The 15,659-nt window shown below is 38.8% G+C and overlaps 1 protein-coding gene across 3 annotated transcripts in view; it reads left to right on the forward strand.

Annotated features, from left to right (window-relative positions):
* Positions 1-15,659, forward strand: part of VPS41 (VPS41 subunit of HOPS complex) — a 117,654-nt gene that overhangs the window by 32,131 nt on the left and 69,864 nt on the right. For all 3 annotated transcript variants that reach the window (XM_014267022.3, XM_074541642.1, XM_005487003.4), the window contains one exon: positions 14,544-14,618. In XM_014267022.3, coding sequence (XP_014122497.1) covers positions 14,544-14,618 — 75 coding nt within the window. The remainder of the gene's footprint in view (positions 1-14,543; positions 14,619-15,659) is intronic.

The raw sequence follows: 15,659 nt of genomic DNA on the forward strand, positions 1-15,659 counted from the left end.
TTTGATAGAAGCAAGTGTCTATTGCAAAGGACAGGTTTCCTTCTCAACCCTGGGACCTCCCAACCAAATGGGTGTTGCATTTTTATGTCTTAAATGCTTTATGCCAACTGCTAGCTCTTTCAAATGGAAAAAATTGATACAAATGTCATCTTTTGGGATTTTTGTCTTAAGTCTTGAGTGTCTACACCCAATTTAATATCACTTCTGCTTCTCTCTTTCTGTCTTTTCATTTTAACTGCAAAGGATTTGGAAATCCAAAAGTTTTTACAGTAGTTGTGGGAATAATTCAGATGGCTTTTGAGTCTGGCTTTTTTGTATAAAGGCTTAAAAAGTATGTTTTATATGTTTATTCTGGTACTGTGCTTATTAGGTTGCTTGTGACATGAACTGTTTCCAATGGGAACTGTGGAGCTATTGAAGATTCAGAACCATCTTTGGCAGGAACCATGGTGTACCTGTGGTATCTTGCATAGACTGGCAGAAATTTTGGCGTCATGACCATTATTCCATAGATATAGAAAAGTTTCTTGTCTGACAAAACTGAAATAAGAAAAAAACAACATCTTGTACATGTTTTGCACCTCATCTTTGTACTATTGTATCTGACTTTCCTTTGAAAGGAGTATTAATGAAATTTTTAGTTAACCAAAAAGATCAAAGGGATATGGAAGGTATTTGATACTAACAGAAATGTTGTTTGGATTATGGATGAAATGTGGGAGTTCTAAACAATTCTAGAATCACTTATAATTGCTTTTTGTAGCTCAAAACTTAGGAAGTGTCACCATTTCATTCAATTATTCTTTCAGGACTGTAGTTTCAATAACCGTAGCTTAGTGCAAAATAATGTAAAAATTTTAGCTGGAGGTATGAGTTCAGCTACAGAAAGTCTTGTATGGTACAGTCATTTATTTCTTGAATGTTGTTAACGCATACAAGTCAGATGTGTGCTTGTACTGCAGCAAACAGTAACGTGTATGCTGTCAATCTAATTAATTTCAATTGAAGTATAAAGCCCATGTACTTTAGCAGCTGATTTTGGAATAGCAATTGTTTCTGCCTTCTCTTTTGAACTCTTGACTAGCAACTAGGTTGTCCGTGTCCCTTTTTTGAGAAGGATTACAGCCCCATCTTTAGACCAAATGGTCCTTCTACAACTTCATTACCCTTCAAATGCATATTGTTTTCCTTTTTTTTTTTTTTTAACATAGAAGCATTAGAAGAAGTCTCGTTTTTTGTTCTCCAGTACCAATCACTTTACCTCAGACTGGGTATCTTGTTGGTTGTCAGTTGCATTTTATGACCAGCTCTAAATGTATTACATTTAAGGTACCTTAGCAGCCCTCTTTAGGTCACTGACTTCAGTAGAAAGTACCTTTCTTTTCTCCTTAAAATTACCTTTTAATGAGGTAAAGGACTGTGTTTACATACTGTTCTGTCACAAGCATCTAGGCATATAAAATAGTTCACTTTCTCTTAACTTGGTAGGATGCTGTCATATTCTGCATGGTTTTTCAAAAAAAAAGAAAAACTTTGAATAATCTAGGGTGAAGACATTTGAAAAGGGGAGAATGCAAAACATAAAGGACATTAAGGACATTACTACTGTAGTATTTAATACAGCATTGTTGATCAATGAAAGGGCAAAGCTTCCAATTTGTTTTCTTTTTTTCACCAGACCTTGTTGCCTCTTACTTCTGTGGAGGGTCAAACAGAGGACCTTACTGTAATTCTGCAAAGTAAATTTACATGTGTCACTTTCAGACAGTTTTGAGCAAAATTATTTGTGATATTATTAAGATACATCAAAATCATCAAAACAGGGTGGGTTTTTTCGTTTTAGCTCTTTCACCATCCAGGTGTAGTAATATTTGCTGTTTGGATGTGTATCACATCTCAGGACTATTTAGAAAGTGGACCACTGTGCCAAATTGCTCTGGAGTTTTATTGGCACCAATGAAGCAGCAAGTTTCAGGTAGCACTAATTAAGTGTTTTCATAGAAGACTGGTAACTCAGATGTGCATTTTCTAAAATCTAACACTTAAAAGCACAGGGAGGATTTGGAGAAGTTTGATTGTAAGAAGCTAGTGTATTGCTGATTCCTAGGGCTGTTTTCCTTTCAAATGGGGTATTATACCTGGATGGTATTTTTGTCTATAGGGAATGCAGGCACTTACGTGCATATATAGAATAATAGTAGTTTGCCTGTCAGAATTATTAAGAGTTCAGGCATTAATAAAATATTATTTACATTAGAAAATGTTTTCCTGGTTAGAAAGACTGAATTCTGGAGGACAATATTTTTTATACAAGTTGACATTAATGATAGGGCTACAGCCCTTTGTTTCCATTAACAATAAAAATACAGCACTGTTAAAAATAGATAATGACATAACAGGGGCATAATACGATTAGCAAAACATGAAGGCAAAACCAAGTAGTTTTTCCTATGGGGAAGACATAACTGATAATGAACTTAAAAATTCTTATAAAGGTTCCTTTCTGGAGGATGAGACTTATTTGTTTTAAAAGACATGCCAGTGTGTATAGTACTTTATTGCACTTGTGATTGATTATTAAACATGTACAGTCCAGATTTGACCAGTGTCTTGTGATAATACCCTCAGAATGGCTGCTGATAAAAGTATCTACTGTGAAGTGACCATCTCCACTGTGATGGTCTTCACTGTTGAAGAAGTTAGTTTCACTCAGTGTCCTCTGACACAGAAAAATAAAAATATAAGAAACGTCAGAAATTGGTGTTTTGGTGTTGGAAGGTTCACCACTGTAATCCTAAACTAGCTGCTTGTTGAAGTCTAGTTGTTGAAGGTCTTGGCAGTTTTATGGATAGGAGCTTTGAAATGTCAGCAATGTAAAGATGGAGTGAATGAATGTGTTTGCTTTTTTAATTTACTTTAAATAAAGTTTATGATATGCAATCAAATGTACACTTCACTGGTATTGAAATAGAGCCTCTTTGTATGTAAATGCATTGAGGAACTTGTACAGGATCAATTAATCTTCATATTTAGCCTTGCCTATCGTACTGTCACAATGAGGATATGGCATACGATATACTGCTTACAGTAAATTACAGTGCCCTTCATAATACACAGTTTCTACCAGTGTGAGTACTGTCTATCTCCCTCCATCTTTTTGGTTTGCATATGTTTTTAGGATCCTGACAAGACATCCAATATTGACTGAGTATCTCTGGTGGACTTGTGAGACTTTACCAGATGTTTATAGTTGCAAATAAAGAAAGTTCCAGAGTTAGTGTCCAAAGAGGATACAATGCTTTCGGTAATCAGAAAATGTGTTTATTATTGTATGTGGCTCTGACTTATGCTAGTCTGTATCAGTGTTGATAACTGAAAATTTACATGGAAAATGACACTGTAGCTGTAGGTGTTGGCTGAGTTTGAGCATTGATAACCCAGTGTAATATTTAACTATGCCAGGAGCATAACTACTTATGTTGTTTTCAGCCAGGAAAGGGAATTCATTTCCTTATGATATTTCTGCATCTGTCTGATTCCATCAGTGGAGATATTTTCACTGATTTCACTAGCCACTGGGTTTGGATCATTTTCTGTAGCAGAGTAGTTGACAAGCCAAAATAATTGGGAAAAGTACTTACTGAAATTTTCCATTGCAGGAGCTTACAGAAAGAAAAAAAAAAAAAAGAGAACTATGAAGAAAATATTGGGCATGTGTGGAGAAACAGTGTTTCCAGGCTCCATGGGATGATGTCTTCTATCTTGTGTTAGGTCAGAGATTGGGATGAGCACCATGGCTGTTCAGAAAACCTTCCTGGAAATGATGTTGGCACAACAGTGCATGAGCCCTAAGCAGAATAGCCAACAGCCCCTTTGCTTCTTCAAAAGTTGTTTGGTGGATGCACCTATAAATTAATCTCTAAAAAGAAAATCTCTCCTGACAAGAGCTTTCACTGTATGTCCTGCTTGGCCTTTTTCATTAGTCACATTTCTGAAATGTGGCTTATCATGAGATGGAGTAAAATTTCATACTTTCCACTTCAAGGATGGAATTCTACAAAATTCTGTTAAATACATTAATGACGGTGGTAGTATTCTGTTAGAAACAGGCAGTGAAAGTGCCCCTTAAGTTACATCCTCAGAGTTTTAGATATGCTTTAGGGGCTGTTCTTCAAAGCCCATTTTAATAATTCAAGAGTAGCCTCTCTTGAAAGTTTATATTTAAAGATGAATTCTCACAAGTTCATTGTGTTTGGCAAACTATTCTGAAAAGAAAGCAGTAACAGAAATTGGTGAGGTGAACCTCTACATTGCCTGGAATAGTCTTTCTCCCCAGGGGGTGTTGGGTTTTCCAAGGAAGATCTATCTGTCACCAGCAGACTTTCCTCAGCCCTCCCCCATACTTCAGCCTTCTCCATGGCTGTGTGATTGGGAATATTGCTTCATATTCTCAGATGGCTTTCATACACAGGTAGCAACAAGAAGTAGGGAAAGGCTTAGGGCATAAAATTGTTGAAGATCCCTACAGTTATACAGAGGATGGCAAAGGGGATCTGGGGGGAGAAGGAAATGGGAGTAGTTTGCTTACTTTGGCACAGAGTTCCCAGGAGGATATCTCCTTACTCTGCAGTGTTTTAATAGAAAAGAGATTTTTCTTTGGATCCATCAGGAATTAGCTAACAGTTCGATTCTGCTAGGAAGTAGTCGAGGCTTTCAGTATAGATTTGGTTTTGGTAATAGTTCCATCAATCGTAAACAAGCATTCTGATTATCTAGTAACTACGAGAGATTTAGGGAGATCCCTTGTTAATATTTTTTTCCCCTTGGATGTTTTGGGGTTTTTTTCTTAATCCCTGCAGTTGACAAATAAGGTTAAGGGATTCACTGATGTGGAAAATATTGAAATCACTGTAGGCTTTTTGTTCTTTCTCACTGTCTTAGACTATATTTGAGAGACTTCTTGTCCTCATATTCCCTTAGTTTTAGACAAGCTTTTGAGATCTTTGGTTTTTGTAGATAAGGTCTGCCTTCCTGCAAACAAGATAAAAGTTAATGTTGTTATTGTTCTGTGTCCCAGACCTTGTCAGTCCCCTGAGCCTTCCCCCCTCCCTTTTCTTTTAACCAACGTAATCTCCCATTTTTCATTTGGAGAAGACAGATTCAAGAGTGTTATAGGAAATACAGTGGAGCAATAGTTCCCACCAGAATTTCGTTGCTAATATTGTTGAACTAAACCTCTTCAGTGTGAATATTAGTAAATTTTCAGGAAATGAAACTTTCGATGTTGTAAATATAGAGTATGCTTCTTCATTGCAGGCAGTGGTGAACATCTTTTTCTTTAACTCCTACAGCTGCATTTTCAATTTAGACTTTTGTGTTATTTTGCTTTGTTCCTCAGCTATGTGTAAATACATATGTGTGTACTTCTGTGTTTTTATGGGTAAATCATGGTACAGCATTAGAATTTGGTTTTCAAGATGCTTTTGCCTGTGTTGTATCAATGAAACTTTGCAAATATGCAAAATATTTGTGGGTCAGTGCAACACTGCAGCATTTGGAACAAGAAAAGTGCATGGGTTCAGTTTCTTTTTAAAGACAGTACCTCAGTACAAGAGATTTCTGGGTATGAGTGTTTTGAAGTCAAAAGAGATGGGACACAACATATAATAGAGTTGTGCTCAACTGTTGCTGAGGATTTGGGATGCTTTTCAAAACCAGTTCCTCATCCTACATGGAGCAAGGTTTGTGTTTTGTGAGGATCTTAGCTTAGTTATGACAATAACTGAGGTGGTTTCTGTTTGCAAATCAGTATTTTACACTTGGATACCTCCGCCATGGTGGAAATAATACAAACATAATAATGGTAGTCCCTACTCCAGTAAGCTAACCATGTATACAACCAAGTATACAGCCGTGGGTTGATTGATCATACTGCTGTACATTGGAGCTTTACATGCTTGTTTATGTGAATGGCATGCAGATGAAATATGAATAAATGAAAAGTATGCACATTTAGGAGACAGTTTTTTTATTACAATGCAACTTTGTACTTAGTATGGAGAACAGGCAAATTGCATGTACAAAGTTGCATTGTAATAAATCTGTACATAATCATTGTACAGATCCAGACTGATAGTCGTGTAGCAGAAAAGACCTTTAGGTGTTTTTCTTTTTTCAGTGTATATATATATATATATGTATGCATATGCATGGTATCGCGTCCCTCTGAGGGAAACTGCAAGGAGTTCTTTTAGAAATGGATGGTCAGGAACTAAATTAAGCCAAACAAGGCAAACGTTGTATCTGAGAACTGTTTATTAGTGATGAAAAAAAAAAAAAAAAAAAAAAGGAGTTGCCTAAACGAAAGGGGGCTAGAAAAGAAGGAAGGAAAATGGAAAAGGAGGGGAAAGGGCAGGGAGAGAGGGGGGAGAGGAGACAGAGAGGAAAGGAGGGCGTTGCCACCTGCGTGTCCTGGAAGTGCCGCCGGTGTCCGGACGGTGCGGGGCTGGCTCCGAGCGAGCCGACGCTACTCTCGGGGAGGCTCCACAGACACGCGGGGCAGGCGCTCCGACCGAAGGCTCAGGACCCTGGACAGGGTCGGGGCGAGCAGCGCCGTGCCGGGCTCCATCGCAGCAGCCGGGTTGAACGCAGGTAGCTTGGGCAAGGACACGCGGGCCAAGCGGCAGTGTGGTGGTCAGGGACACGGGGAGGCAGGACCGGCGCCAAGGCAGAAGAGCCAAAAGGCAGGCTGGGGTCAGGGCAAAGGAGGGAGCGAGCAAGGCAGCAAGGGCACAGCAGTGAGCAGTGGCGAGCCCCTCAGCAGGCTGAAGCCAAAGGTTAAAAGCAAGTCGCAAAAGCCCCCGGCCACAAGACAAGTCCCCAGAAAGACACAAAAAGCATAAAACCCAAAAGCCCCTCAAAGCAAAAAGCATAGTCTCCAAAGCCCCCACTGCTCGTGGTGAAGTTACTTTTTATACTCTCTGTCTCTTCCCTAAGCCTGCCTGTTGGTTGGAGACCATTGGCCCAGTGTAACCTTCCATGGCAGTCCATTGGTGGTGACCTTTCATTGTCCGATTGAAGAAGCATTTCTGGGGAGTTCAGTGTCTCCTACTGACTGTCCCTTGGGAGGTGGTGAAGTCCCATGTTGCCAGGTGAAATCCTCCCAGAGACAAGGCTTGCCTCCTACATGTGGCAGATGTGCAACCCCTTCCCCATGTGCCCCTGGCAATCAGTGTTGAGATAAAGCTAAATTGGTTCCTCACAAACAGATAAATAATTATGTTTAAATTAATTTAGGAAAAGTTTATGAAAAGTCTTTAAAAAGAGTGGGTGAAAACACTGATTTAAGAGGTTGTAGAAGTGATGGGAACCTCTTGAAGTAAAATGAGCTTTGCTGTAAGTATGATTGAACACTGCTTTGCTTTTCACACTCCTAATGTGCATGTGGTTTGCCTGCAAACCATGGCTAAAAGGCATGAAGTCACAGACAACTATTAAAATGTTTAGATTCCTAGCTTGTAAATATTGCATTTCTCACAGCATTGGAGTGAAATCCAGTCTTATGTTTCATGTTCATCCAGTTCAAATCCATTGGGATGCAGCATTTGTGAAAGAATCAATTATCCATTTGTTAGTCGGGGGAGCTTTACAAATTATACATTAGCAGATTGATTTCTCAGGTTCACCATTGGGGGACTGATCGTATAAGGTGGGTTGATGATGAGTGTCAGGGGAGAAGGAGTTGCCACAAAGAACACAATTAAAAGAAGCTTTCTGAGTGGCCATGAATTTACTCCTAATTGAAGAGCTGACTTAATCCATAGTAAGAGCATTTATTTCAAGCATTTTACATTAGGTAATTGATTATCACATGAGGTACATTTGCTGCTAGATATTTGATTTTCCTTTCCTTTAAATTTAGGATTTTGCAAAAGTCTGCATTTAGATCTTTATGTGCAAGGTGTCTACTAGCTTTCTCTCCTGCTACCTAAACTTCTCTTTCGTCCATTAAGGTAATGGTTTTTTTTGTTCTATAGTGTCAGCTTGAAATTATTGATTTTGAACAGTCAAACTTACTTATGTTGTCCAGAATTCCAAACATGTCTCCATCAGAAAGAAAACTGAAGCTAATGGAAATTCAGCTGAAGGTATTTCTTCCTTTGCTGGTATTTTAAAAGAGTATGAAATTCTGAAGCTATTCCCATTCCTAACTAACAGGATCCAACTTATTGCCAAACTTGAATTATGATGCTTGAGAAATTAAATGTGTATTATTATCTCTTATACAGTACTGGAAGTATCATTGTGATCACAAAGTTGTTGTGAATTTTTACTTGATTGGCCTAATTGTAGGGGTCCTGATAAGGTACAAAAAAGATTATCCAATGTAGTGCTAATAAAATAATAAATAGTACTTTTTCAGCATTTTATACACAAGTGCCTCTGGTTTTATGACATGAGGCTTAAGATTAGATCATCTCTATTATATGTTCTAAATTTTAGATTCTTTTACATGTTACAGGTTTTTTCCAACAAACATTTAAAATACCTTTACAACAGTCAAGTGACCAAATTCCAGTGTGTATCATGGTTCCAACTGTGTCAGTCCTTCAAATTATGATGAGTTAGTGATGACTTTTGTCTTCTCTAACCTTGAGTGATTCTTCATCTTTTGTAGACATGTAAAGGTAGATCGGGCAGGAGGGGTATTTATTCCTTTACTGTAAAATCCAAAGCCTGTTTTCTTTTGTCAGATAAATAAATTCATCAGTGTGTTAACTGGACAAAGCTTTAAAAAAAACACAAGGGAAAGGCAGTTGTAACTTTATGCCTGAGTTTATAACATTTATTAAAAAAAAGAAAAATAAGAGCAAGGTGGAAGAGGGTGACCCACAATATTATATGTGTTCCTCCTTTCTGAAATATGAAAATTATCCACAGAGTATTGGATGCAGTTGAACACAATTAATTTTGATGCAGTTTAATTTAATTAATTTAATACAATTAAATTAGAAATAGTAAGTAGCTTTGCTGACTGGCACAAAAGTATATTTAAACAAATGATGGTTATTGAAAGAAGAACTGGAACTGATTCTGGAAGAAACACTTTAGTTTAGATAATATATGTACCAATTTTATCTGTGGTCTTTTCTTTCTTATTTCCTGAATAGACTGAGATCTTGATTCTCAAACAGCTTTCCAGTGGAACATAATTCTGAAAATCATAGGCTTGACTGTTATTTAACTCTGAACAAGAAGAGTCCGGTATTAGAGTTCTTCCTGAAACTTTATTTTAAAATGCATGTAATATTCAGCCTGGACTATCATCACTTTCTGAGCTCCACAGAAAGTTCTGACTTGTAATGTCAGCAGACAGGCTAATAGTCAATGTGCTAGTTTGACTTGAGTACAGAAAAAAGTTTACTCTGTGTTTGCTTTGCCTTGTGTATATCATTTCCTGTCAACACTTAGGACGGCTGTGTAAATGAGCAGGTCTCTTTTAGTTGAGTTCAGTTGTTTTTCCTGATTGTCATCTGTGTATGGTGGAGACAAAGAGGAAAAAATAATAGGAGAAAGAAAAAGTTAATAGCAACTGATGAAGGTGTTGGGCATGCAGAAGACTTGTACCAAATTGCTACTTAAAATATATATGCTGTTATGAAATACTGTATCATTGAATTTCTGTTTAGAAATAGAACAAGTCTGGAAGTATTGTGCACTATTTTGAATGTGAGAAAAGTGCAAGTACTCTGCAATCACCCTTTTTTTCCACTGACAACATTCTAGAATCTTAGAATCACAGAATGTTAAATGCTTAGAAATGTAAAGATTACATAGTCCTAATCTTCCCTGCCATGGGCAGGGACACCTCCCCCTAGATGAAGTTGCTCAAGGCCTTATTCAGCCTAGCTTTGAACAGTATCAGGGTTGGGGTATCCACAACCTCTCTGGGCAACCTGTTTCTTCCTCATATGTAGCCCAAATTTTCCTTTTTTCATTTGTACTTGTTACTCCTTGTCTTATCATTGCAGTTCCTGATGAAGAGTCCCTCTCCAGATTTTCTTGTAGGTCCCTTTCAGGTACTGGAAGTTGGGGTCTCCATGCAACCTTCTTTTCTCCAGGCTGTACAGCCTCAGCTTTCTCAGCCTGTCTTCATAAAAGAGGTACTTCAGTCCTCTTACAAACTTCATGACTCTCCTCTGGACTTGCTCCAACATGTCCTCCTGATGTTGGAGACACCAGAACTGAATGCAGCATTTCAGTTAGGATCTCACATGAGCAGAGGAGCAGAATCACCTCCTTTGACCTGCTGGCATTCCTTGTGATGCAGCCCAGGATTCAATTGTCTTTTTGAGCTATGAGCACACACAGCTGGCTCGTGTGGAGTTTTTCCTCACCTGTAACCCCCAGGTCTTTCTTAGCATGGCTGCTCTCAACCACTTCTCTGCCCAAGCCATTGGTGTGTCTCGGATTTGCAGTGACCCAGATGTAGTGTCGGCAATTAAGAGAGACAGGGACTCCATGAAATAGTCAAAGAATCCAAATTTTTTGTGAAGTACAACTGCTTATATACTTATTCTAGGAAGACTAGTAATGTTTTACTACCAGGATTAGGTTAATCATCACGTAAACAAACTTATGCATTTTACAACATCTCTTGCATTTTACATCTCTTGCTTGAAGAGTTTGATGTAATTTTCTTTTTCTGGTAAGTCTGTCTGATTTAATCTTCTTGCAATCTTGATTTTATTCTCAAAGTTCTGTTTGCTATTACCAAGGCATCCTGTTATCAAATCTCTTATGCTAACCAGGTCCAAAGTCCATAATCTGTCTTGTGTGTCCTGATAGTGTAGGACCTTGCACTTTGCTTTGCTGAACTTCATGAGGTTTGCTTCAGCCCACATCTGTCGAGGTCCCTCTGGATGCCATTATCCCTTCCCTTCATCGTGTCAACTGCACCACACAGACTGGTGTCATCAGTGAACTTGCTGAGGGTGCACTTAGTCCTGTTGTCCATGTCACCAACAAAGATGTTGAACAGTATCAGGCCCAGTATGGACCCTGAGGGACACCAGTCTCTGATCTCCATGTGGCAATGAGCCGTTGACCAAAACTCTGTGCACGTGGCCATCCAGCCAGTTCTGTATCCACCGAGTGGTCCATCCATCAAATCCCTGTCTCTCCAATCTGGAGACAAGCATGTCCTGCAGGAGTTTGAAATACTTTGCATTTAGTCCAGGTAGACAATGTCAGTTGCTCTACCCCTGTCTACCAACACTGTAGCCCTGTCATAGAAGGTCACCAAATTTGTTAGGCATGATCTTCTTCTTGTAAAACCATTTTAGCTATTACCAGTCACCTCTTTGTTGGCTGGGTACCTTAGTATAGTTTCCAGTAGAATCTGCTGTGTGACCTTGCTTGGCACAGAGCTGAAGCTGACTGGACAGTAGTTCCCTGGGTCTTCCACTTTTCCCTTTTTAAAAATGAGGATTATATTTCCCTTTTTCCAGTTATCAAGGACTTCACCTGACACAATTTTTCAAAAACAATGGATGGTGGCTCAGCAACTTAATCTCCCAGCTCCCTCAGGACCCACATGTAAATCTCATTGGGTCCCATGGACTCGTGCACATTCAGGTTCCTTAGATGGTCTCAAACTTGATCCTCTCCTACAGGGGGCTCAGGATCTTCATCCTCACAGTCCCTGCATCTGCCTTTCTTGACTTGGGTGGCATTGGAGCGCTTGGCAGTGAAGACAGAGCGACAGAAGTCATTGAGAATCTCAGCCTGCTCTTCGTCCAAGGTAGCCTGGTCTCCTATTTTCTTCCCACACCTTTTCTATCCTTTGTCTCTCTTTTGCTTGCCACATTCCTGTAGAAGCCCTTCCTGTTATCCTTAGTATCCTGCAGGAGAGGTTTTGCCTTACTGAGCACTGTTAATTACCTGAATAGGATCATACATTTAATCCCCAAAGTATTGCCATATGGCTTTCACATTACAACAGATAAATTCCCTCCTCCTGATCCTTGTCTTCAACATTTATGTAAAGACAGCTTATGTAGTCCACTTTACCTATTTTCTATGTTTCATTTTTTCAGAATCAAACTTTTTCAAATCAAACTTTTTCAAAGCCATTTGACTGGAAAATAGGAATAGTGTGGACTGTAGGATTGAGCCATCAGCTCCTCTGGTGTGTCCTGGTTTGTGTCATTTTGTCTTAGGTTTTGTTGCAGAGTGTCTCCAACAAGGCCCATCACACTGGAGTGCTGCCAGATCTGCTGTTGCTGTGCTGTCAGTCTGATGGTGGATGTAGGTGCTGGAGTAATGAGAAGAACATGACTAGTTGAACACTGTACCTTAGTGTATGACCCTGTGCCAAGACTGTACTACTGAAGACAGATGTTTTGTCTTTGCAATTGCAAAATAACAAATGAAGAGAAGAAACTTAGTGGGAAAGTTATGGCAATGGCAACTTAGATGCAGCCCGGAACAAAAAAACCCATATCACTTCCATGATGAACTCAGTTAAACTTTCTTATGCTTCTCTTCTCAGAATGCCAGAGGTGTTCCTGGTAGTAGAGGGAATGGTGCAGAAAGGCTTTTTCCCAATGGCCACCCCTAGACAGAGGCAAAGTGTTCTCTTGCACCTTGATGAGCAAAACAGAAATTTAGAAAGGCATTTTTCAAGGCAAGGCAGGAATGAAAGTACATGCTGTTTATGAAGATTCTAGAAAGTCAGACTGACAACTGATACAGGATGCCTTACTCAGCATCCTCCAGTCTTGGAATTAGCCAATTCTGTGTGTAATATCTGAGAATAGAGCTTTTACAAGGATGTTGGCCACACAATCAGGTTGATGGGCTTGAGCTGTACTCCTCTGCTGGTACCCCCTAAATGTGACAGAAGGAACACAGCTGGGGAATGTGCACCAGCTGCCTGCCCTGCTAGTCGTGCACTGGTGTCTGACCTTGAAATGTAGCAACTCAGCATAACCAGTCTGTGGCAAACAAAAATACTTCTGGAGCACATAAGTCAAGGAAAATTGGTTTAAATTCCCAGTGAACTATTTTGCAAACAACACTCTGTAGCAAGACCACTTTGTAATAGGCAGTAATTTCAATATTTCCAGGTGCCATTTTGTGGCAAGACCAGGAATTATATGTTTTGTACACAAGAAAGCAGGAAAGCAAAAGGGCAGTGTAACTTTCCCAACTCACCAGACAACTATGGCAATGCAGTGTTCAGTTGTTCAATCAACCTTGATTTTAAAAAAGCTTCTAGAAAATATAATTTAGGCATATGATATTTTCAGAGTGGATGGGAGGAAAGCTTCCCTTTCTCTGAGTTGGAATTTGTTGTGTGTGTGTTAGATTATGGGGGGAAAAACTTTCCAGAGGGTGTGAAAACACCTCAGTTCATCTGCTGTAGAATAGCCCATGTGTGGAGAGTGTGTTTTTATATACTTATTATATACTTTTAATGCAATTCCAACTGCCGTAACAAATGTAAGGACCTGTGATATTTCAGACAAAGTTGTGTAGCATCTAATGTGATCCCACAACTCCAGTGCTCTTCCAGTGACACTTCGTTTTTACAGAAATGTATGATGGAATTTCTTTTATCATGCTCAGAACCACAGGAGTGGTCTAAGTTGTGGTTCAATCCGTTCTGTTTTTTATGAGACTAAGAAAACTGGCTCTTAAAAGTGTAAGAGACTTACCTCTGGGAGGATCCTTCAGTGATTCTTGAAATGATGAGCTATTTGTTACAGAGAGTGAAGTCAGGATCATGATGCATAAGTTTCTGGTGCCTGAATATAATTGACTTGGTTTTTGTATGCAAGAGGATATGCATCAGGTTATCCAAATGATGTTATGAGTTAGCCCTCCATACCTCAGGTATGAGTAGCTGTTTAAACTAAGTAAACAGTAGCAGATACTGTCTAACCCTGTAGGCTAGAACCAAAAGTATATTTGGATAGGGAAGGGAAGATTTATTAAATTGGGATGGTTTTCAGGCTTTTCTCCATATTTCTCTAAGAACAAGTAACTCTATGTTGCACTTCAATACCTTCTAATACTTCTGAGAACAGTATTAGAGCCAAAAATGAATGTAAGAGAAGGAATTTGAAAAAAACAAATAATTACAGCCTAGCCATCAGACCAAAATAGAAAGTCTCCAGCTGCCCTGGTGCCCCTGTGGTCACCGTATTTTATCCAAAGTTTTGATAACAAGAACTAATAGCCAATGGTGCTTAGGCACAGATGCTTAAGGTCTGGGAGCCTGGCACTTCATGGGAGTTCCAGAGCTCTGAGGCAGGTAACTGCAAAAGGAAAGTCAAAATTTTGGAGTGGGGCAGAAGGCTGGAAAGAAGTCTTTTGGCTTTGTTGTAGAAATACCTGTTCTGTAAGGATTTTTTGATTCATGCAACTAAACATTACTCAGTCGTTCACACGTAAATCTTTCAAAGTGCAAGGAATGTTAAAGCATGTCCTCGGTGATGTAACTTTAAAAGTATCTTTTCCTTGTTTTCTTTCTCTAGAGCCCAGTGAAGATAAATCAGATCAGCCTGGATGAAAGTGGAGAGCACATGGGTGTTTGCTCAGAAGATGGGAAGGTACAACAAATCTCTTTATATATTTGTTGAGGTAGCAGGTAGTCCTAGTATTATACTAGGATAATTGTGATAACCTGTGGAGTTGATTCCTGCATTGAGCACCACTACTTTGACCATACATTTTGAGAACTGAACTCACCTTTGAATACTCAAAATTAAAGTCAAATATATTTTGCACAAATATGCTGTAGGAAAAGTAATTACAAGAATGTCAATAATGTAACTGCTATTAAGCTGATTAACAGCTGTGACAGGAGGTCATGTCAACTTAATCATTACTGCTGTGCCAGTTATACTTCAGTGACTACTCTGCTGTTCCTGCAAGACAGTAGTTTAATGCCTTTCTGCTATAAATCCACAAAATTGGATTTTGTGGACATGATTTCTGTGGGCTGGTGGTTTTCGTTTTCACACAGTTTATGAATGTTTCTCTTGAATTACAGAATCTTTTGATAAACAATTATAGTTTATCAGAAGAACAAAGTGTCTTACAACAGCCACATTAAATAAATGTAAAATCAATATATGTACAGTTTCTTAAAAAACCTGCTTCCTTGACTGAGGACATTTATCATTTGTGTAGTGTAGAAGTAGCAATTATCAGTGCTTCTCTGGAATGTTGAGTTGTGACATTTAGTGGTTTTGGTGATTGATTTTCCGGTTATAAGAATGTCTTTTTGTTTTTTCAGTGGATGACAATATTTTCTAATGTTGGTTTTCAATGATAAAATTCTAATGCACAGTATGTATTTAAGCTTATTTTTAATATAATGCCCATATACAAATGCAGTGCATTAAAAGTAATCTAAATAATTTCTCAATATCCAACTTACTTCTCAGGAGAACATTTCTTACATAGTAGACTTGGGGGAGGAGTAGTGTTGATAATCCTAATGTTGCATTCAGTTGAAATTCTTTACATTAAAATACAGCTGGAATTTTCAATGGGAAAAATGGGGAAAGATCCACTTTAGACTGTGTGCGTTTGGGTTTTTTAATTCCAAATAGAGTTTTTTGTCCCTCAACAGGCAGGCAGCCAGT

The sequence above is a fragment of the Zonotrichia albicollis genome, chromosome 1 (assembly GCF_047830755.1).
Source record: "Zonotrichia albicollis isolate bZonAlb1 chromosome 1, bZonAlb1.hap1, whole genome shotgun sequence".
NCBI classification, from domain to species: Eukaryota; Metazoa; Chordata; class Aves; order Passeriformes; family Passerellidae; genus Zonotrichia; species Zonotrichia albicollis.